Source organism: Microcaecilia unicolor, chromosome 10 (genome assembly GCF_901765095.1).
Source record: "Microcaecilia unicolor chromosome 10, aMicUni1.1, whole genome shotgun sequence".
In the NCBI taxonomy this organism is placed as follows: Eukaryota; Metazoa; Chordata; class Amphibia; order Gymnophiona; family Siphonopidae; genus Microcaecilia; species Microcaecilia unicolor.
This window is the reverse complement of record NC_044040.1, coordinates 146,817,036-146,842,095: the sequence shown is the minus strand read 5'-3', so window position 1 is coordinate 146,842,095 and position 25,060 is coordinate 146,817,036. Positions and strand designations below refer to the sequence as shown.

Sequence of the window (25,060 nt, the reverse complement as noted above, 5' to 3'; positions counted from 1 at the left end):
GTGGTTAGCGTATTTGTTTTAAAAAAATGTTTGGACATGTTCCTGGAGGAAAAGTCCATAGTCTCCTATTGAGATAGACATGGGAAAGCCACTGCCTGCCCTGGAATTGGTAGCATAGAATGTTGCTTCTATTTGTGAGGTACTTGTGACCTGGATTGGCCACTGTTGGAAACAGGATACTGGGCTGGAGGGACCATTGGTCTGACCCAGTAAGACTGTTCTTATGTTCTTAAACTGTTCCCTGAAATGTATATAGCTTACTGAGTCTCGGAGGGCCCTGCGATCTCTACTATTACCCTGGCTGAATACCTCAAGCTCATAGTTCACCTTTGAGCTTAGAAACCATTAAACTAACCTCGTCTCCAAAGTTCTAAACTATGGAGAAGAAAGGAAACTAAAAGGATTTTAAGACCCAGTAACCAGACAGATGGTAAGCAGAAGTTACTAGTTTTTATTTTAAACCACTTTGGGGTATAGAAAATGTAGTGTTAACAAATAAGGTTCTTTTTTTGCATAAATATACATTTAAACATAAACTAACAACTCAGATTTCTTTAACAGGTGCAGTAGTATTGCTTAGGAACAACAGTGAAACCATCAGATAAGTATTGACCAAATTAGCATATTTGCTCTCTCTTACTCTATAGTTATAACTTTCCTTTGTAGTGTATATCTCAAGAATTGATTCTTTTTCAACTAATTTATGTCTTTCAGGTGAGAACACCCAGAACCAGTCTCTAGAACAGGTAGGTTTGATTAAACTCAGTGACTTCTCAATGTCCTTTCCTTTGCTGTGCATGGAAGTGTAGACTTATCTTTACTTTGGTCTTTCTTTGAGCATCTTTCTTCACCTTGCTTGAATGCTGGAGCTCAGGTTCTTTTCTTCCAGCTCAGGAACCTACTGCCTCACACTTTAAAGAAAATCAACAAAAAAGACTTTCTTCTTGTCTAACACCAGGAACAGCCCTAGCTGGGGTACAGGGATAACTGTAGCTTTCTAGCTGACAAAATAAATAATAATTTTGCAACCCTAAATAGTTTGTCTATTCTTTTACTGTGTACCCTAACTAAGGTCTCTCCAAAAGCATGCAATCTCCTACACTAGTACACTAGCAAATCATGCAGAATACACAAGCTGCAATACCCCAGGCCCAACCTTAAGCCTTGGAGACCAGTTTTCCTAGTGGCTTAACTGGGATTAATCCACTTAAACTTGTTTCATACAGTCATGCATTTGGTCTCTCTCCCTCAGTCTTTTAAACAGCGCACAAGTAACAAATCCAACACCTTTCACTTCCAGCTCACTTTATCTTCACTCAGGAAAGCATTTGCAGAAAAAATAAGTTTCAAACACTTTTTTTAAACTCAAAAATCCTATTATGCAGTCAGAGCTCCCTCACACACATCCTCCCTCTTTGGTGTCTTTAGCCCCTCTCCCCACTCCCAGGCAAGCTGTTGCTAAGGAGATGGTAGAGTCACCAGCTGACCTCTGCTAGCCTATCAGGTCTCAGAGCACTTACCACGTGGCCTTGCGAGGGGGGGGGGAACACTTACCGTCACCCACTGAGGTGGCGGTAAGGACTCTCACACTATCCTGGCGGTAACTAGCCAGCGTGCGGTGCTGCCTGATTACTGCTGAGTAATATTTTCAAATATGTCCGCTAGCGCCGGAAATGCTGCACGTTGAGGGTGCTGCATTGGGCTGGAGGTAGTTCCAGATTGCTGCACAGTATGCTTTTTTATAAGGGTCCCTAAGTGTGGTATTCAGTAATTAACCTGCTGTGAGTTACTGCATAAAGTTAGGACTGACTTTTATGCGGTCCTATTTATGCAGTTAACCTCTCTGGTTTAGCGCTGAACATAGGCACTTAACCGGCCAAGTGCTGACACTGCCCCTGAGACCCCCCCCCCCCCCCCCAAATAGCAGTTCAGCGCTAACTGGTTATTTTCAGCGGCATTAACCAGTTAAATGCTGTTGTAAATTAGCCATTAGCCTTGAACAGGTGATTTAAAAGGCCAGGAGATGTTTCTGGCCAGTTAAATTGCATTGAACATCAGGCCCAACATTTTTGCAAGATTCCCTGTCATCTGAGAAAATACTGTATACAGAGTCTGGAGTGAAAAGTCTAATCTCATAACTGTACTGGGCTTTTGTGGATATAAGCCGGACAACTCCAAATAAAAGAGAATAGATGGGAAGCTATCTTGGGTGCCAAGAAAAAAAAGAAATTTGGGCTAAAATATGGACTTAAACATATTAATATTCTATGCCTTTGAGTTTGACATCATACTTTTACCTCAAATGTTTAGCAGATGGGATTCTCCTGTTGTCCCCCTTTGCTGGTGGGATTATGGAATAAATGGAAAATGTTGAGCATATGTTATGGTTCTGTCCTTTTGCACAAATACTGTTTGTTAGAAGTCCAATCTACAATTTTGATTATTTCTGAGATGTGTGTACTATTTAACATTTCAGTGATGGTCTTGGGGGTCAATTATTCCAGAGGTGAATTCTGAAAACTGATTTTGCTTTTAGAGTTAATAGTAATGGTAGCTAATTACATTTTGTATACGTTACTAATAGTTGTATCTAGTTACTTTTACAATGATAGACCCAGGTTTGAGAATTATTGCAGGAGAAAGACAAATGGAGGGGCATTTTCAAGGGACATCCAGTTCCTAACGTACAAAAAAATAAGTCTATCTCACAGCAATTTCCGAATAGGAAAGATATCCGTATTTCCTGTTCGAAAATATGTGAAAAGGACATCCTTACTCTGGAGATGTCCATCCTGAACAACCATTTTACAAACTTTGGGGGGTCTTTCACTAAGGCGTGCTCATGTTTTTAGCGTGCACTAAAATTAGGGAAGTGCTAAACGTTAGAAACGCCCATAGGAATGCATTGGCATCGCTAACATTTAGCACGCGCCCAATTTTAGTGTGTGCTAAAAACGTGAGCGCGCCTTAGTAAAAGGGGGTCATAACCCCCTGTTTACTAAGCCGCATGGCAATGCTGACACAGCTCATAAAGAATGGACTGTGTCAGCATTAGCACACAGCATTCACTAGTGCAGCTTAGTAAATGGTGTGTGTGTGGGGGGGAGGGGGGGTAAGCGTTTAAATTATAAACAGGGGAAAACATGGAACGGCAACTTCTGTCTAGCAACTGTCTTATGAAAATTGCCACAGAGCAGTCCTTGCAGAATAGAGTATTAGCCTAGTGGTAAGTGCAGTAGACTGTAAACCAAGGGACACAAATTCAAATCTTACTGTAACTGTTTTTGTAAATGAGATCCCTCCAGGAACAGAAAAATGCCTACTGTACCTGAAAATGTACCATTTCAATAACCTTCAGGCTGGCAGATGTCTTATATCCTTGGGTACAGTATTTTTTTTTCTGTTCCCAGAGGGATCCTGGGAAAAAAAATGTAATAGAGTTACAGTAGGATTTGGTTTACAGTCCACTACACTTACCACTAGGCTACTCCTCTGACATGCTTCCTGCTTTGTTCAGAATGATCATAATACTTGCAATCGACATAGAGCCTCGTTTTTCTTTTAGAGGAGAGGGAAGGGAAGAGCAATCACTAGGGGATTAAGGAGGGGTCGTGCCTTAATTCCTCCAGTGGTCAGCTGCTCAATCAGTGCACTTTTTTTGTAACTTGGATGTGACTGAAAAAGGTCCAGATAAAAACATACTTTTTAGACGTGGACGTTTCTTTCCCTGCAAAGGTCTCTGTTGGATGAGCTACTTCGGGCCCTCCCTAGTCCTGCCAAAAACCTGCCCACAACACCCCCCCTTGTTAGTTGGACAAACTGCAGTGTGAAATGTCAAAATTCTGACTTTCCAAAATTGGGATTTGGATGTTTTTAGAATATGGACCTTTTTTTTAGGCATTTTGAGGTGTCCATCTGCTTTGAAAATAAGCACCATAGTGATCTTCTACTGCATCAACATTTAAAAAACTTAGAATATTGGTATATTGGTGTTATGTTCATCCTTCCTTGAAAGAACTCCCTCTAGATCATGTATGGCTTCTTCTTTTCCTTTATATATTGATCAGGTATTCCAATAATATCCTATGGCCAGACAAAGCTGCTCCTTAATTTCAGTCACTGCAACAGCTATAACATGGTGGCAGGATTTAAGGGTTATTTAAACAAGACTTTTAGCCTTAACCTACCAAAAAGTCCGCCACTGAGTTGCTTTTCTCTTTTATAGTACATGGCTAGGCCATTGGGTTAGCTATAGGGTTGATGTGTTCAAGATTCATACTATACCTTTATGAAAATCTTTGTTTTACCAGCTTTCCAGTCATCATTTCCAAACACATTCTCAAGTATATCAGTACAGCACAAACGAGCATCCTCCTGCAGTGAATGTCAAGAAATAAATTCAGTGTATGTCCGGGACAGAAATTCACTAGTGCAGTGGTTCCCAAACTGGTCTTGGAGATCCCAAACCAGTCAGGTTTTCAGAACACAGAGCTGGCATAAGTGTGTGCATCTATGATCCAGAGATACATTTATACCGTATAGTATTCTATAAATTACATGTACAAGTTTGCACTCTGCCCATGTGTACACCTGCATGCAAGCTATGTGCTATTGGAGGTGGGTGTGTAGTTATAGAATAGGGCTTAGGTACATCTAACTCGAGACTACCTCTACTTCAGGAAACAGGTGAAAGCCTGGCTCTTCTCCCAAGCCTTTAATGCATAGTGTGACTGACTATACACCACTCTGCACCTGGACTAGCTTGCTACACACACTGTAACTTAGATCAGTTCCTTATATCTTGTATAACTATACAAAGAACTTGCCTTGAGTTTAGCCACCCATCTATTTATTCCAACTGATTCTGTACCACCCATCCTGTCTCCATCAATATATAAGCACATAAGCACCGCCATACTGGGAAAAGACCAAGGATCAAGCCCAGCATCCTGTCTCCGACAGCGGCCAATCCAGGCTTTAAGAACCCGGCAACCCCCCCCCCCCCCCCCCCCAAAAAAAAAAAAAAATTTAATAATGTTCAATGGACTTTTCCCTCAGGAATCTGTCCAAACCCTCTTTAAATTCCGTAAGGCCAGCTGCTGTCACTACATTCTCCGGCAACGAGTTCCAGAGTCTAACTACACGCTGAGTAAAGAAAAACTCTCTCCTATTTGTGTTAAATCTACCATATTCTAGCTTCATCTTGTGTCCCCTGGTTTTGTTGTTGTTTGAAAGTGTAAACAAACGCTTCACATCTGTCCCCTCTACTCCGCTCATTATCTTGTAGACTTCTATCATATCACCCCTCAGCAGCCTTTTCTCCAAGCTGAAGAGCCCTAACCTTCTCAGCCTTTCCTCATAGGGAAGTCGTTCCATTCCCTTTATCATTTTCGTCGCCCTTCTCTGCACCTTTTCTAATTCCTTTTTATCTTTTTTGAGATGCGGCGACCAGAATTGGACACAATACTCGAGGTGCGGTTGTACCATGGAGCGATACAATGGCATTATAACATCCTCGTGTTTGTTTTCCATCCCTTTCCTAATAATACTCAACATTCTGTGCGCTTTCTTAGCCGCCGCAGCACACTGAGCAGAAGTTTTTAACGTCTTATCCACGATGACTCCCAGATCCCTTTCTAGGTCCGTAACTCCTAACGCGGAACCTTGCATGACATAGCTGTAATTCGGGTTCCTCTTACCCACATGCATCACTTTGCACTTGTCAACAATGAACTTCATCTGCCACTTGCATGCCCAATCCCCCAGTCTTGCAAGGTCCGCCTGTAATCTTTCACACTCCTCCTGCGACTTGACGACCCTGAATAATTTTGTGTCATCTGCGAATTTAATTACCTCACTAGTTACTCCCATCTCTAGGTCATTTATAAATATGTTAAAAAGCAGCGGTCTCAACACAGACCCCTGCGGGACCCCACTAACTACCCTTCTCCACTGAGAATACTGACCATTCAACCACTCAACCCTACTCTTTGCTTCCTATCTTTCAACCAGCTCTTAATCCATATATATATCTGCACTTAGTCTCTCGGCTACATGGTAAGCTGTATTGCAGAAAATCATTTGCATCATATCTATGTTATTTGAATGTTCTAGTGCGTGCTTACTAGATGTTTCATTAGTATTATGCTGATATTGCATTATATCTCTGTTATTTGAATTTCAGTGCTGTTAAATGTGTATATTTTTGAAACTGTTTCATGGTAGCCCTATTATTAGGGTTTAATTTGCTGTTCTCAAGTTTACTCATTTATTGTATTTGTGTTTATATTTGGTCATTTTTGCTACTGTTATGCTGTTTACAAAATTGTAAGTTTTATGTTAAACTGTACTTGCTGTACACCAACTTGGATGAATCTCTTCATAAAGGTGGTTAATAAATCCCAATAAATAAATATCTATCTGGCACTTACACATATATATGCACATATATGCTAGTATTCTAAACATTTATGCACATAACTAGCTCATGTTTGTGCCTACTTTATAAAATGATCCCCAAGGTTTTAGTATGGGTTTTCAGCTATGATGAAGTGATAGTGAACTAGCTGCTATTGAATGTGCAGATTGTTGCAACCTTTCATGACTTGGCATGTAGAAGCTTGACTCTATGGCTTTATTCAATAAAGATTTTTTAATATATCCATTTGGGGGGGGGGGGGAGTGTTTTCCATGCGGATTTTTTAGGCACTATATGATGCCTAAAACATCCGCATGGAAAACATTTTTGCCTAAGCATATTCTATATACCACACCTAAATCTAGGCACCACTTATAGAATATGCTTAGTTGATATCCTAGCGCCTAAAACTATGCATGTCCATTTACACCAATGAAAACATGGCGTAAATTCCAGCTTGTAGATTTAGGCTTAGAGGGCCATATTCTATAACTGCACATGTAAATTTTGGAACGCCCATGAAACACCCATTTCCCCAATCATTGCCATGCCCCTTTTTATCTGTGTACGTTAGAAGTTAGGCGCACTGCGTTACAGAATACGTTTAGCGAGCTGTGCACATAAATTTTATTTATTGCCAATTAGTGCTCATTATTGCTTAATTGCTGTTATAAATGCTTATTAGCATATTAAGTGAATTAAGTTACACACGTTGTTATAGAATCCACCTGGATTTTGGCGCAGATCTCTAGGCGTGCTATATAGAATCCGGGGATTAGGGGATAAGTTTTTAAGGAGGGCACCAACATAAGATGCCAAGTACATATGTAAATGGACAGAATACTGGCATATCAAATAAATCAACCTCTTGTTTAGAAACCAGGGGCGTAGCCAGACAGCAGATTTTGGGTGGGCCTAGGCAAGAAGTGGGTGGGCACCAAGTGTTCTCCTCCCCCCACCACCACCCAGAAAAATATCTCAGCTGGTGGGAAAACGCTTCTTTTCACCTTGGCAGTCTGCAGCAGGCATGCGCTGAAAACTGAGCATGTGCAGGTGTCAGTATAATGGACAGTAGCATTTTCGTTACCATCAGGGGGAGACTCTTCAGCTGGTGGAGCTTGGGATCCCCAGCAGCTACCACTAAATGTGTGCTACTGTTGGGTGGGCCTGAGCCCTAAGTGGGTGGGCCCTGGCCCACCCAGGCCCACCTGTAGCTACGCCACTGTTAGAAACAGCAAAGTATTTTAACGGTACTAAAATCTTGTGAAGTGCCGAGACATCTGATAATGAGAAAGGGAAAAAGCCTCTGCACCCACACCCACACCCAGTATACAACTTAATAGAGTAAGAAGGAAAATTTGTGGGTCACTTTTCTTCATCGGCATAAAAAACCCTTATCTCAATTCTCAATAGTCTTTAGGCTAACACTTCATCAGTGGTTCCAAAAATATAAGTTAGAAGTAAAAAAAACCTTAAACTTCAACTTTCAAAGCATATGTAGAGATAAACATGCAGAAGAAATTTGTCAGTCACACCGACTGTGGCCAGAGTTTTGCCGTCAAGGCTGTCTCAAGGTGTGCATGACATCAAAAATTAGAGCATGATACATCTTCAATGCATTCGGATCCCACATATACACACATATGTGTGTACATATGCGCATAAAGGCCATTGTTTCAGCTACATCCTATTCTATAAAATGGTGCCTAAATGCGATGGTGTGTACTTTGGAGGTAGGCGTTCATATGGGTGGAGTTTGAGCACAGCACAGGCGAGATGCACATTTAAACATACAGATTATAGAATGGAATAATCCAGGGGTTCTCAAAACAGTCCTCAGGACACACTTATCCTGTCAGGGATTCAGGATATTCAGAATGAATAGGCATGAGATAGATTTGCATACAACAGAGGTAGTGCATGCAAATCTATCTTATGCATATTCATTCTGGATATCATGAAACCCTGGATATCCTGAAACCCTAACAAGATAAATGTGTCCCAAGGACTGGGTTGAAAACCTCTGCTATAATCTATGCATGTTCTTTACCAATATAGGAGCAAGCATGTTTTTATGTCAGCTCTGTGGTCACACCTAAAATATATGTGCATATATTACCTGTTATGCTGGTATTCTAGAAAGAAAAGTACATGCATACTTTTCATTCTAGAATAGGCTACAAGAAGGCTAAATGTGGGTGTCTCTTAATAGACTTGTCCTCATAAAGGAAAAATCATTTTAAAGCTTTTAGACACAGAACTGGGGTATTTAAAAGTTTGTTAGATGCCTAACAAATCCAAATAACTATCCAACTGCAGACTTTAGACATCCTTATTCAATGCAACATTTGGAAAATTCAGTCTTTAATATATGAGTACAGTTTGTTAGATTTTTTGCTTATTTGTTATAAACCATTCTGAGCTTTTGGGTTTGACACAATATAAAAGAGTGACTTTAGTATGTTATGTTATGTTATACGTCTTCAGCAGTGCTTCAAGTTCAGGTTAAACGTGATAATACTTGCCACCCACCAGAACTGGAGTAGTTTTTACAGGCATTAATGCTCTGTACCGCTGGAAGAAATCTTGAAAAGTATATCGGATAGGATATCCGGATTTTCTGATGCGGATAGTCTCAAGCATTCCAGAATACCGCAACTGCCTGACACACAATTCCCGGTCAAACTCCTAAAGAAAGAACAATTTCAGAATGTTATCCCAGATCTAGCCTATCTAACATACTCTTGTCTATCAGAAATATTCTGTCCATTGTCCCACAAACTCTCTACACCTCTCCTCACAGCGTCAGTAAACTCCCTCCCTCACTGTCCACTTCATCTACCCTCATATGCTTCCTTTTTATTCCAAAACTGTCCTGTGATACATGTTCTTTCTCTCTTCCCAAGAGTTTTCTTTATACCTCTCCCAGAAATTCCCTTTTCTCTCCCTGAACCCCACAAGCATCCCCATTTTTTTCTCCCACAAAGACTCTTTATTGCTTTTCCTCTAACAAAAGTCCTTATCTGTTTCAAAAACTTTCTCTCTCCCAAACTCATCCCTTCCATCCTCCTACCATAAACATCCTCTGTCTCAGAACACGTTGAGAAACTAATGAATTGGTGCGTACTGGTGGTAGGAGCTGTGCTTTAGAACATTTTGATTTTCTGTGTTTTTGTTGTCCTTTATGTAGTATTAAACATTTGTGTAAGGCTCCTGATATTTGGCAGTGTCAGAGCCATTATGGTTCAAGTAGGCTGGGGTACAACCTCAAGATTTTCAGTACTTAACCAGTCACAGCTCCAGTGGCCCGGTCTATGGAAGATGGTGCATGACTAATGGTGAGTTGCTTGGTTTTGAAAACATGATGTCTGCTCTCAGATCAGTAGTTGCATGGTAGTATTTTTAAGTGTGGAAGAGCCAAGTAATCAGACTTTTGAATGGCAACGTTTACTTACAGGACAACTTTTAGATAGAATGTGAAGTTGCAAATCACTTTGATGACTTTAGCATGAGTACTTATACAAATTTGCAAAGAGAAATTCTCTCTTAAAGGGGTCACTCCCTGACCCCCCAAATCTGGCTAGCAGAACAATCATGGTACTATCACTAGAGTCAAGCTACCAAAGGGCTGCCTTATTTTGCAGCTTGACTGCTATCGATAGTGCCATGAGACAACTGCTAGGGGTTGATCCATGTCATTTTGAACTGAGGTGCTCAATGAGGTGGGAGCAACTGGAGATCACTCTTGCTCACCCACTAGCCACTAGGGAAATCTCTGATAGGTGCCAGAGGATTTGGGGGAGTAGGGGATTTGTGCTTTGTGTCAGGAGGAGGATCACGGATGGGGTTAATTTATCTTACCACTAGCTCCATTAAGAGACAGCAGGCCCAACTTGGGACACATTGTTAATGCAGCCAGGGACGTACAATGTTCTCGGTTGCAGCTATTTCAAATTTATATTTACTGCAGTAGTTGGTAACCTATGGTACTCAGGAACCATGGTAAAATGCATTATTTTACTGCAGCTTAGTAACTATGCTCTCCCCTCCCCTTCCAGTCAAATCTGTATTCTGAACAGTAGGGGGACAAAGTCAGTGAGCTATATGATTTTATTGTTTTGCAGTTTGGAGAGCCCCTAAGTTTTAGGCACAGATTACCAAAGGCTTTTTATGGTCATTTGGTTTGATGCAGCGAATGAAATATGGCTGGCAGCCCTCCAAGATCTTCATCAGTTGCTCCAAGGACTGCTTGAACTGACTACCAAGAGTTGGCAGCTGCTTTTCCATATCGGCGATCTGCAAAAGAGATGTGAGGGTATAAATACATCCCGGGAATCTAGCATTTTCTCCCATCAAGCACCATCTGTGTACAATACATCTTATAGTTGCTCTTAATATAAATAGGTTCTTTAAGAGGCACTTCAAGTTGACCAACTTTAAATGTTCTCTGTTATGATATATCCCTAAAGTACAGCACAGTGCACTTCGGCACCAGTACTGGCATTTTGGTACAATTTCTATGTTATTTGCTCATCAGAGTTCACAATATGAACAGCTATATTTTCTCACTGATGTACGTTTATTGGTGATCTCTTTAGTAGATTATTTTGGTATTGTTGTTTATATCATGGACAAGCTCATTTTTCAGTTCTATCAGTACTCTAGGATGAATACCATCCGGTCCAGGAGATTTGCTACTCTTCAGTTTGCTGAACTGCCCCATTACGTCCTCCAGGTTTACCGTGAAGTCAGTAAGTTTCTCCGACTCATCCGCTTGAAATACCATTTCCGACACCGGTATCCCACCCAAATTTTCCTTGGTGAAGACCGAAGCAAAGAATCTAGTTCCAGGCTGGAGATTTTGGGACAGTCCTGGATTTCTGACATCCCAGCCCGGTGAATTATAGAACTTGCAAGACTGATTTCAATTGGATAAACAGTTTAGTAGCAAATCAAATGGAAACTGAAACTGACTGGCAGTGATCTTTATTACTATGGGTTTTCTTATATCCATACAATATTAGCTGGAGGTTAAAGGCATGCCTGTTATACTGGAGCCCCCTGAATGTAACTCACCTTGAGCTACTACTGAAAAGGTGTGAGCTAAATAAAAAAAAAATGAAGGCACTGATATCTAACCTGAAGGACAGGTTAGGTATCAGTGAAACGTAGAAGTTGATCATTTGCCTGCTTGATCCATTATGCAGTAGAAAGAAGAGAAGGAAATGAGTCTGACCTTATGAGGCTGCTCAGAGCTAAGATGTCGGATACTCAGCAGCCCCTGTGAAGAGCTGGTCTTGGCTTGGAATATCTGCTTCAGGAACTTATTTTTGGAGGAATGAATGAGAAGAACAACATTGGACTTCATCATGTCACGATTTTTGTCTAAGAATCCTGACAACAAAGCAAAGAAAGCTGAGATTAGAAGGTGGAGTATAAGATTTTCCAGTGATTCCACAATAATAAAAGAGCACCAAATCAATGTAGTCAGCAATATAGAAACAACTCTACATCATGACTAAGGAACACAAATCAGAAGTGTACAGCATAACAAATATAAGTTAATGTACCACAGTTAATTGTTTGTGAACAGCATTATAAGGGATGAGGAGCAGAAATTCTTATGACGTTTGGTGATTATTTGTTTATGTTCATGATTATTTGGTACCAAGGGGGTAATTCTCTAAAGAGGGTGTCAACATTTAGGTGCCAATAATGCCAGCAAATGACCAGAGTACTAGTATATACAAGCATATGGTCTTACCTTTTCCAATCATATCTCCTTCCTTGTGTGGAAATCCATTTTCACCCTAATGCAAATTCATGCTGCTGGCTCATTCTTTGATGTAAAATCCCTTAGCTTACTATTCCATTCCTTGGTAATTTCTGTCTGGATTACTGTAATTCCATTTTTCATGGTCTCACATAGTACTGTTGGAGTAGCCTGATCCAGCTAATCCAAAGTACTGCAGTCAAGCTTATCCACAGGGCCAAAAATATGACAGTGTCATGCCTCTCCTGATGTCCAAACCCTGGCTTTCAATTCATTATCACACCTCCTTTAATATCCTTATTGTAGCCCATCAGAATTTTCATTCAGGTCTATCTCAATTTCTCTACAGATCACTTCTTCCATACTCCCCTGCTTGCATTCTATGGTCATCCCAGGAACATCCACTGGTTATTCCAACACATCTTCAGATACACTTTCATCTTGCCAGGACCACCTGCTTTTCTGTGGTTGCTCCCACCCTCTGGAATTCAGTTCCCTTGGAGCTCTAATCAGAATTCATTTAAGAATTTCAAAGCAATTTTGAAAGCTTTTTTTGCCAGCTTACATTTGGGGCATACTGATCTCGCTCTTATGCTGTGATTCCACATGCCTGGTTGGCCATGGCCAATTGGCATGCCAGCACGTGTGGCCCTGGGTGGCAACATTCACTACTGTCTTTGTCTACTTTTGCACTTCCCTCTCCCTTGTGTACTTGAAGTACCACGAGTCTGCTATTAGAAGTCACGGCAGCCATTTTTGGAAGGCTGCACAATGCAGAGCTGCCAAGGAGACCAATCCACTTAGCGGGAGATTTAGGGTCCGCCCCCAGCCCACCCATTGACCCACCCAGCTCCACCCACAACTCCGCCCATTTCCCAGCCAGCAGCTACAGGAGTGGTCTCCCCGTCCAGCAGCAGCTGGAAACGCCTTCATAAAACATCATCTCCTGCTGTTGGATGAGAGATCAGCGGTAGCAGGAGACGGTGCTTTATAAAGGTGCTTCCTGCTGTCATTGGACGGGAAGCCACTCAGTGGGAAATACTGATTTCTCAGTGGAAAATGATGATTTGGCAGGTCTGCACAATGGAGTGCAATGAGTGGGCATTGCTCCTGCCTATTTCCTCACTGGACGACCAGGGAATGGGCAGGTAAGCCCCATAACATGAGGGGGGGGGGCTTGCCATTCTGGGGGGGAGGGGGGTGGAGGGAGGAAGAGGGCTCTGGCGGGAGGGTCTGCCGTTGCTTCCAGAAGGGTGGGAGCGGGCATTGGAAGGGGGCCCATATATTTATGCAGGCCTGGCTGATATTCAGCTTGGACCCGCATAAGCTCTGGTGGCTAGGAAATGCCAAATTAGTCCTGACTATTCAATGCCAGTGGCTGGACATGGCTCAACATTGACTAACTGGGGCTAATTCTGCCTCGGTGATCAGTTTTTAAAAAACTGCTGACCGCTGTTGGCTGAATAGTGCCTACGGTCAAAAGGATCATCAGTGGATAAAGCAGAGCTACATTTTCCACATATAATATGCACCAGCACAAGGAACCCACAATTAAAAGCACCCCTTTATATTCTAGCAAAGACAGGGCTAGCTTTAGGACTGTGTGAGTGAGGCACCCATTTAGGACACCACTGTGGCCTCAAAAGTGTGTCATTGTGAAATGTCAAGAGGGATTCTCTCTGCTTCTCTGATCTCTGGGAAAGGAGGGGGTTCTTATCAAGGCAGCACACAGCATCATTCCTCTTATATGAATAGGGTGCTACCAGGTCTAAGGCCAGCCCTGAGTAGAAAGTAAATCCCACCATTCACATATCAAAGATTAACAGATATCAGAACTCCTAATCCACAGCTAAAAAGTGCCATGGCCCATACCCACCTAACATTGATGAGGGGTGTGAATATTCATTTCCCCTTGCCATGGACCAATGTGTAACATATCACAGATTATGATGTAATTAAGGGACAACATGTAAGAAATACTTTATAGTACATAAATCATACACACTTGGAGCACTGTTTATAGCATAGTGCTCCATGCGGATTTTTTTTTGGTGCCCAAATTTGGAGTGCCATTTTCTGAGTCTGATCCTATGGGGATAATTCTCTAAAGAACATATAACATTTATGTATTGAATATATGAGATGTATGTATGTGTGCACATATGACTGTATATGCCAAAAATCTGCCCAAGCACTATTCTGTCAATAGCACATATTTGATAGGTAGGCATACACATAACAGTGGCGTAGCCAGGTTGATGGCATGGGGGGGGGGGGGGGGGGGGGGGAGCGGAGAGTGGACATCCAACGGAGCTGGCATATATTTTAAACAAGATAAATTGTTTATTGGAGCAAGTTTCGGCTGTTTTGTCATATATTGGATGTGTGTTTGGCAGTTACCATCAATAAAAACGACTGATATAAACAAGATAAATCATGTGAAAAATAGGCGCCGGCTCTGTGGCTGATTAAGTTGTTTAAGTCCATTAGACTGAAAATTGGTCAAACTCCTCCTGTCTTTTTTGGTATGAGAAAGTATCTGAAATAGAACCTTTGACCCCTGTCCGGCGGAGGAACTGGTCCTATTGCATTCTGCTGGTGGAGGGTCGAGTGCGCTTCTCGAAGCAGTGTCATTTAGAGGGTGTTGAAATGAAACTCTCTTGGTGGATGGTTGGTCAGTCAGTCTTTTTTCCCCCAACGAGGAGCGTAATCATGGTCTATGGCTAGTGTAAATGGTGGCACCTAACTATTCTATAAAGTGCATGTAACAATAGTCAGAATGCCCCTGATATGCCCATGTCCCTCCCATGTTAACACCCACTTTGCATTTGCATGTGAGAGAAGTTAGGTGTGCTGTTTATAGAATAGGGGTGTAAGTCTGTTATGTGCGCAACATCAAATTAGCACCAATTAGTATTTGTTCTTGCCAATTAGTTAATTATGTTAGATGTGTAACTAGCCCTGTTCTATAACTACGCGCCCAATTACGTGCTTAACATATAATTTGTGCCTAAGTATAGAATTTGAGCCTAATTATAAAGGCACATGTATAGACGCACATTTGTGCCTAAGCATAGAATTGCGCGCTTAACATAGAATTTTGTGCACTTAATATAGAATTTGTGCCTAAGTATAATTGCACATTTATAGAAGTCTACAGTGTACCTTACATATCCCAAACAGTGACTTTTGCATCTGCCAAGTATAGAATTATCATTCAGTCACATTTAGGTCACATTTAAACAGTTTAACACAGAAAAATAATACAAAAGTAATGCATTTATTTAAATTAATCCACTGGAACCCTGCAGGAGCTGGAACAATTCAGCACAGCAAACAAATTATATAATTATGTTTCCCAATCAGAGAGATTTTTACGTATCCAATATCAAATAGAATGACAGCAATATTTCATCTGCCTTGGTCATATGATACACACCTTCAGACTGGTAATACACAACTCCAGCATAGTGGTTGATCCCAAATTTGGTGTCATGGACGCTCCGTGGTAGGATGTAGATGCTACTCTTACTGTGATGCTTGTTCAGTTTGTTTAACATGGTGGCATCAGTTCCCTAGAAAATAAAGAGCACCAATTGGAGCAGTTACGTGTCACAATAACAGTATCAGAAGTAAACTGCAAAAGTCCTGACCACTCTGAGTGCCTAGAGCCTTCAGAAGAAGAAAGACCCAGGCAGTGTTAATTGGTTGGCCAATAGATACACTGAAACTAGGGCTTCAGATGGAACTCTAGTTGGCGTCCTTTGGCTAAATGATTGTGAATATGCCTGCGATGCCATGAGTACGAGAAATGTACAAATTAGGGACAGCTATATGCACAAGCACATAGAAATTATTTCTATAAAGGGACACCTATTTTTTAGGTGCCAAGAACATAAATAGGCATCTACTCTTCCTTTACAGAATGCTAGTGTAACAGGTCAAATATGCACCTCTATTTTAGGCATGACCAATTACAGCAGCCATAGAGCTGGTATAAATGCTTGCTACATAATCTATGCATAGAAATGTGTGCCCTGCCCACACTGACACAACTTGAAAGTACATGCTGTCAAATATTGGCTTACACACTGCTCCTTTACGCATGTTCACATAAATGACTAGAATACCAGCATTTATGTACGTACTTGCCACCTAAATCTAGTTGGATCCTTATAGAAATACCCCCATAGTGCCTTAGTTACAGGATGTCCTATGTTTGGAGGATCCAAGATGGCGTTGAGGGAGGACGTACGCTAGTTGAGTTCCCGTTTTACACCAGAATGGCTGAAGAAGAGGGCGCGCTTCTCAGAGAATGGGGAAGAGAAAAGGCAAAGCGGTGGTGCTGTCCTCCTCGAACACGGCTGGGGTTCCCACCACTTCTCAGTCTATTTTGTAGAGAGTCGGGGTCATAACGTCGGGGATATCGGTTCTTGCTTCGAGGGAACAGCAAGGCTTTATTGCCGAATCTTAGTGGAGGGAGTAACTTTGAGTCCCCCTGTTGACACGACCCCTCCAAGACCCGGACATAGTAATGCTTCACTATGGAGGTCAATAATGGAAACGCCCGAAGTGGGTTAGGATTTTCATGTGACCCGAGGAGGTCCTGGCGCAGCATCGACTCGGATAATAAATCAACTGGGGGATTGGAGAGTGAGCTCTTCCCCCCAAAGATATCTGGAGTGGTTTCTGTGGAGAAATTGGACTTGGTGAAGCCAATAATGTCATAATGGACGTACTATAGGAACTGCAGCAGAATGTGAATAACTCTCTTCTTCAGATGTTTACAATTTTTCACTATGTGAGTTAAAGAGTTTATATTAATACTTATCTAACAAAGTGGAAGTCCAAGATATAAAAATAGAGACTTTGATTACGGAAATGGCTTCTCTATGAAAATCAGATAATTTGGTAATGAAGAATAGTTATCCTTCTTGTAAAAACTGGAATTTCTGGAGAACCAATTAAGGGAAAATAACTTGAGAATGATAAATTTACCTATAATATCCTATATATCAGCTACTGAATTCTTGAAGAAATATTTCTCTGATACTTTGCTAATACCTTCTGATAGCCACCTATTGGTGACTAAAATTATATTTCTTTTATAAATCTTCCTTATCAGAGAAAAGAGATGTAAGTTTAACTGACATTTTGGAAAATTCAGACGTTATAGATAGAGTTATTATTAGTGACTTTCATCTTTGATTTAGATAGGAACAATGTTTTGAAATTGTACTTTCGATATATGGTTGATAGTTTTTTGGATTCAAAGATGCATATATTTCCTGACACATCAAGGGAATCGCAGACTGGGAGGTGTGAGGTCTTGGCTTTTATGCCAGGAATCATTGCCCTAGGTGGGACCTTCCTAGCGCGATTCCCTTGTAAGTGTTTTATTTCCTTATTACTTATTTGTTTGAACCTAAGAAATTATAAGAGTTTGTGGAAACAGATGAAGAATCCTCTGCAGCAACTTCCTTCATTTACCACTGTACCGGCTGCAATAACCGATTAACCTTCCTCCCTCAGAAAATGTGAAGTGTAAGATTAACCATTTTGAGTTTTTCTTATTTTCTTTAAGATTGTTTTCCTGATCTTGGATCTTCCAATTGTGGACAATTATGTAAATATATATTGTTGAGAGAAAATGTTTTCCTTTTTATATTAATTTCTGTATTTCCTTACATTTATGTGATAAATGTGAATGTAATTAAGTAAAATGATAAAATAAAATTAAAAAAAAAAGATCTGCACAATTGTACACAAAATCATTCATGCAGATGTCCCAATCTACATGCTAAACCTCGTGGACCTACCTCCCAGAAACGCCACAAGATCATCCCGCAAATCTCTCAACCTACACTACCCCAGCTGCAAAGGTTTCAAGTACAAGCAGATGCATGCCACTACCTTCTCTTACATGAGCATGCAGATATGGAATGCATTGCCCACATACTTGAACGCAATCAACGAAATAACCATCTTTCGAAAGTCTCTAAAAACATTCTTCTTCAACAAGGCCTACAATGAGAACATATAACCTCACTAAGTCACCTCACCAGTCCAATCAATCATGAAAACCCACCTCTATAACTAACCTAATCACTCTCTTTCTTCTTCCCCCTTCCCTCCGGTACACTATACCAACCATATCTGTTTCCCTGATATGATAACGTTAACAAATCTATGTAAGCCATGTTGAGCCTATAAATAGGTGGAGGAATGTGGGATACAAATGCAATAAATAATAATAGATAGAATAACGGCCCTGGCCCTGCTCGGTGGCCAGAACTGGAATGACCACCCGCAGTGCTATCAGCTGCTGAAGGATATCTTGAACCGTTTGGACTTTCCATCTGGCTTGGCAGGGAGACACTACAAATGTGTCCATCAAAGAGCAAACTGCAGGGTTTTTCTGTCCTGAATAACCTCTATGACCCACTGGTCCTCAGTAATCTGGGTCCACCCCTGGTATATGTCTCTCAACCTGGCACCTATCGGAACCAGAGGCTGGACCTGAACACCTTCATTGGGATGAATGACGAGGGGTGACTGAGGAACTGGAATCACAGCTTCCTCTGCGACCCCCGCTAAAGGACTGAGCTCGTTGGAAAAAATGTGTGCGCTCAGGACCACCACCACAACCAGGCCACTAACAATGAGTGTCACGAAACCTGTTCCTCTTGGACTCAGAAGTAGAAGAACATCTAGCGCCTGAGCGAGGTCTATTTTCTGGCAGGTGCGGGACCTTAGTTTCCTCTAAACTCTTGACCAACTTGTCCAACAACTCCCCAAAAAGGAAAGAGCCCTAAAAGAGAAATGTACTCAACTTAGACTTGGAAGCCACATCCGCCGACCAACCACACAACCAAAGGGTCCGCCTCACAGCCACACTCAGGGCCATTGACTTAGCCGAAGACCGAAGAAGGTCACAAAGGGTATATGACAAAAAGAGGACCCCAACACAATCTTGGTGACCTCCTGATCCACCACAGCCCAGTCATCGGTGTCCCTGTCCAGCACATGCTCAGCCCAGTGAAAACCTGCACGAGCAATCAAACTGCCACAAATGGCTGCTTGCACCACTAAAGATGCCACATGAAAACCCTGCTTGAGCAAGGCCTCCAGGCGCCAGTCCTAAGGATCCTTCAAAGCTGTACCACCATCCACAGGGACCGTATTCTTCTTAGTCGCCGCAGAGACCACCACATCCATGACCGGAGGCTTCAAAGACTCCAGATTGGCTTCCAGAATGGGATAGAGATGCACCATGGACCGGACCAGATGGAAAGGGGTATCTGGAACCCTCCATTGAGTCTAATGTCTTGGTGCATGGAAGAAGACTTGGATGACTTACGGACACTCTCTAGCAGAAGGTGTACCATCCCAGGTGCTTTCTTAGGGGAATCCTCAAACCTTAGCACTGCAGAAACCTGAGCAATGAGTTCCTGAAGCTCATCATGCTGAAATATGCATACTACAGATGCACCTCTCCCAGGAAGCACCTCTTCCAACCAAAGATCCTCCCAAGAGGACTGCTCCTGATCCACAGTTTCATCCATGTTCAAATCGTCCTCCTCCTCAGACTGAAAGGAGCCAATGTCCTCCAGATCCCAATCCAAATGCCGCCGCTTCACGGCCACTTCAGGAGCAGAAAGAAAGGCAAGACCCCATGGAAGAGACCCTTCTGCAGCTGCCTCCTTATGCTGGCATTAAGCTTTGTACATAACCAACACTAAGTCTGGAGGAAAATCGACCCCTGAGGTCTCAGACCAGCCTGTGACTGAAATCACCGGCTCAAGCTGCAGGTGAAGATCAGGAGCCGGCAAAGAATCCAAAACAGTGGCAGTTCCTGTCGAAACTGGAGCTGCCGCCATTACCTACACCTCTGAGCAAGTACCCGATGCTGCCACCGAACATCTGGGAGCCGACCCCGAAGATGCCGACGCTGGAAGGAAGACCTGCCCCTGCTCGGTGCAAAAACTACAAACCCCCACTGCATCCAGCCCACGGCACTGACAAGACAAGCAGTGCTTCAAACGTGGAGCTGCCATCACTCACAATCAGAGACTGCCTTAAGACTGACCCACGCAGGACCACACCATGAGTAGGAGAAGGCAACAGAAGCTAATTGCTGCAACAAAGACTTCTTTTGTTTTTGTTTTTGAAGGAAGTCTCCAAGGCAGCACTGACTGCTGCAGGCAGACCCCTTTCACTCAAGGCGACCTTAACCTTTAAGGTGCTTCGCTTTGACCTTCCGGATTACCTAGCATCCCTCACCATCCCTTACTGACCTGCTCGTAATCTTCACTCTCTCAATGACCATTACCTTGTCCTTCCCAGCCTCAAGACTGCCCACTAAGAACCTACTAGGTATAGTGCTTTCTTCTTTCTATCACCACCAGTGCTTTTTCTGTACAAAAAAAGGTGCCGGTACTCACTGTGGGCGGAGTCACCACACATGACTCCACCCCTATTATAGCCACACCCATGTTAGCCACACCCCTTATACCAGCCATAGCGCATATAAACAGACATCATTGAAAATATTATACTAGTATAGAAGAAAAAAAATAATGCAATTTGTTTTTCATTATAATTTCTGTAAGCTGTTACAGCTCCAGTATACCCAGTGCAAAATAAGACAGAAGATGTAAATTCTCAAATTGGACATATTTCAGACACTAATATGAAAATAAAATGATTTTTTTTCTACCTTTGGTGACTTTCTTTTTCTGATCATGCTGGCCCAGTATCTGATTCTGCTGCTATCTGTCCTCTTAACTCCGTTTCCAGGGCTTCCTTTCCATTTATTTCTTTACTTTCCTCCTTTCTTTTTCATTTCTTGCTCTATATCGATAAGTAAAAGCTGGGTCCTCCGCAGACTTGACTGTCCAGTGGATCCAGCTTCTGCCTATTTTCTCCATCCATGTGCAGTTTTTCTCCTCTCTTCCTTTTCCCTCATCTCATCTCCTTCCTCTCTCTTCCCTCCCCTCCATCCATGCCCAGCATTTCTTCTCTCTCCTCCATCCACCCATGTCTAGCAACCCTCCTCTCTCCCCTCCCCTCCATCCACCCATGTCCAGCAACCCTCCTCTCTCCCCTGCCCTCCATCCACCCATGTCCAGCATTTCTTCTCTCTCCCTTCCCTCTCCTCCATCCACTCATGTCCAGCAACCCTCCTCTCCCCCCTGCCCTTCCCTCCATCCACCCATGTCCAGCAAGCAACCCTCCTCTGCCCCCTGCCCTCCCCTCCATCCACCCATGTCCAGCGACCTTCCTGTCCTCCCTGCCCTCCCCTGCCATCCACCTATGTCCAGAAACCCCCTCCCATCCACCCATGTCCAGTGACCCTCCTGTCCCCCCTGCCCTCCACCTATGTCCAGAAACCCCCCTCCCCTGCCATCCACCTATGTCCAGAAACCCCATTCCCCTGCCATCCATCCATGTCCAGTGACCCTCCTGTCCTCCCTGCCCTCCCCTGTCATCCACCTATGTCCAGAAACCCCCTCCCCTCCATCCACCCATGTCCAGTGACCCTCGTCCCCCCCTGCCCTCCACCTATGTCCAGAAACCCCCCTCCCCTGCCATCCACCCATGTCCAGCGACCCTCCTGTCCCCCTGCCCTCCACCCATGTCCAGCAACCCCCCCGTCCCCCCTGCCCTCCACCCATGTCCAGCGACTCTCCTCGTTCCCCTGCTCCCCCTCCCTCTAGCCACCTGAGCCATCTGAGCACCCCCTCCCCGACCCAGTCCCCACCTGCCGCCAGACGACCCTCTTCTGACACCCGACCCGGCCGGCACCTGAACCAGCATTTAAAAAAAAACTATGAAGTGGCGGAGTGGTGCCTCGCGTCTGAGTAAAAGAAGAAAAAATCGCTTCATCGGCCGGCCTTCCCTCACTGTGTCCCACCCTCTGATGTAACTTCCGCAAGGGCGGGACACAGTGAGGGAAGGCCGGCCAACGAAGCGATTTTTCTTCTTTTACTCAGACACGAGGCACCACACTGCCGCTTGTACATTTAAAAAAAATGCTGGGTCAGGTGCCGGCCGGGTCGGGTGTCAGAAGGGTCGTCTGGTGGTGCGGAGGGACTCCAGGCTAGCTCCGGGGAGGGAGGAGAGCCGGCTCCAGCACAACGTCGGAGAGCCGGCTCCAGCACAACTTCGGACCTAAAAAAAAAGGTGCCGGTACGCCATACCGGCACGTACCGGCACAAAAAAAGCACTGATCACCACATATATTGAACAATCTTCCGCGTCCCCTTTGTAGTGAACCTTCCTTTAAAACTTTCAAGGCCAACCTGAAGGCCTGTTTTTTTAGGCAGGGTTTCGGAGGATCAGACTGATTAGATGGCATGAGCATTAACCAGCTAGAAACCTTTGTTTACTGTTCTCCTTGCTTGTCTGTCTAAAATATGGTGTGAATGAAATATTTTTAACTGGTGTTTCTTTGCTGTTTCAATTTTTTTAGCCTGTACACTGCTCTGTGCTGCTTTAGTAGCTACAGTGGCCTAGCAAATCAAAATAAACTATAAACTATCTGCCCTGTGGCAGAAGAGGAAAGCTGAGCCAGGACACAGACCATGAGGGGGAAGTGGGGAAGGGACCCGGACACTCAAGTGTGCACCCCCATGGAAACAAAGACCTCCATGGGCCTCAAACCCTAGTCCTACAAGCAGGAAGACAAAAATCTTTTTTGTTTTAAATTAAGCCAAAAGAAAGGAACAAAGGAGAGTACCCCTTCCCCCTCCAAAAAATCCTCCTCTTGTCAAGGTCTTGTTCTATTATTATGATTTCATTTTTCTTTTTAAAGAGAAAAGGGACTGCACAGACTTACCACTCTACCATCTGCTGAGAATGAGAACAGACTGGATTCCAAGGAACTGCACAGCCCACATATATGGTGTCTTGAAGTTCAGTGTGTTCTCAGTCTCCATTTGCTGGTAGGAGTTCATAACCCATTTAAGCCAGTCTAGAAGGACACTGGGGAATTAGGGGGATAGTGCTCACTATTTCAAAATAATGCTCACTGTGTGAAATAGTGCACACTATTGCAAGACAGTGTGCACTGTTGTTAAATAATATGCCCTATGGACCTCATTGCTCCCAAATGAGAAAAAAAAATGATCAAAACAAAAAATCCCATAAGAAACAAGGAAAAACAAACAAAATGAAAATATTTGCTCTGCACACGCCTAGAAAACTGTGTTTTTACTTGCAGAAAGGACATTGAATATTGCTCTCTGTATTACTGAGCATCATTATTTGTAAAATAGAGTGCTCAATACCTCACTCCTAGCAGAGTTCTTATTACAAGAGATGTTGAACCTCTGCAGGATGATGAGGTGTTCATGGCAAAAATTGTCATTCCATTTCTGGTTCATTTTGGACTTTTTTCTCTGATTTATATTGATATTTTCTTTAGTTTATTTCATACATTCATGTAAATAAATATTTTTAACCCACATTAGAACTTGTTACTGAATGTGGGCTAATAAATTCACATCCCTACAGTGTATCCAATGTACTATCATCAGATATTTTCCACCTATCAATGCTCAGTTCCTGCTGTGTGACACTATCCTCCAATTGGTTAACAGTGTTTCCATTGGATGCTTATCATAGAGAGATAAGAACATATGAAATGCTATGCTTGGTCAGACCATCCAGCCCAGCATCCTTCCTCTAACAGTGGTCAATCCAGATCAGCTGAAAGTACTGACAGGCCTTAATAGGAGAGTCCAATTCAAACTGCTCATTACCAAAACTGGAGATCCCCCAAATCTAACTGGCTAATTATGGCTAATGGTTCTGTCTTCCTTAAACCTGTACAAACCTTTTATTAATCTAGCTATACTGCTAGTCTTGATCATAACTTCTAGCAACAAATGCCACAGCTTAATGATGATGCAAGATACCTAATAACACATGGCAAGCTGGTCCAGTTGTGGCATAACCTGGCAGAGGGGGGAGAGGAGTTCAGAAAACTTAATTTAGACTGGCCTTTTTAGGTGTGCTGAGAATTGGTGAACTAGTGGCAGCATCTAGACAGAAGACAAGGTTCTTAGACCAGGGCTGTTGGCGAGGAGCACCATGATCAAGGGTGACAAGCTTTGAGTGCAAGTGCATAGGTCAAAAACTGAGGAGGGCAAAGGGGTATACCTTATGCTGAGGGCTGCTGTGCTAGTCACCCGCTGGGTAAGCAATGTGTTGGCTGTTAGACCCAAAGGGGGAGTCCACATGTTACAGTATAATGAATATGGTTCCCCCTTGACTAGCTTCCACTTTGTACTGGTCCTAAAAAAAGCTATCCAAGCTTTTGGCTAGGAGCCAGGGGCATTTGGCATGCATTTCTTCCATATAAGTGCGGCATCAGAGGTGGTGTGAGGTAGACTCTAAGCTAGGTAGCAAGTAAACAAGCTGGACAGACAGAATCATTGTTTTGCATCTAAAGAACTAAGAGTTTTGTTGCATAGAAGGAATAGCATGCGCTGGCATCAGCTACTTCCCACAGTGGCAACACTGGTGGAGAGGCATGCTCGTCCAGGGCTAATGAACATTCACTTTGGAGGGAAGGACTTTAGTAAAATGCTAGCAACAGTGCTAATAAGGGACATAAAGAAGGACTTGACTCTATTGTAACATAGTAACATAGTAGATGACGACAGAAAAAGACCTGCACGGTCCATCCAGTCTGCCCAACAAGATAACTCATATGTGCTACTTTTTGTGTATACCTTACCTTGATTTGTATCTGTCTTTTTCAGGGCACAGACCGTATAAGTCTGCCCAGCATTAGCCCCACCTCCCAACCACCAGCCCCTTGATTTGTATCTGTCTTTTTCAGGGCACAGACCGTATAAGTC

At 43.0% G+C, this 25,060-nt stretch overlaps 1 protein-coding gene across 3 annotated transcripts in view; it reads right to left on the bottom strand.

Moving 5' to 3' along the window:
- Positions 1-25,060, bottom strand: part of MYO7B (myosin VIIB) — a 390,666-nt gene that overhangs the window by 229,075 nt on the left and 136,531 nt on the right. For all 3 annotated transcript variants that reach the window (XM_030215810.1, XM_030215809.1, XM_030215811.1), the window contains 5 exons: positions 15,631-15,766; positions 11,655-11,812; positions 10,577-10,714; positions 8,951-9,106; positions 4,285-4,374 (listed from right to left, as the gene is read on the bottom strand). In XM_030215810.1, the coding sequence (XP_030071670.1) occupies positions 4,285-4,374; positions 8,951-9,106; positions 10,577-10,714; positions 11,655-11,812; positions 15,631-15,766 (678 nt within the window). The remainder of the gene's footprint in view (positions 1-4,284; positions 4,375-8,950; positions 9,107-10,576; positions 10,715-11,654; positions 11,813-15,630; positions 15,767-25,060) is intronic.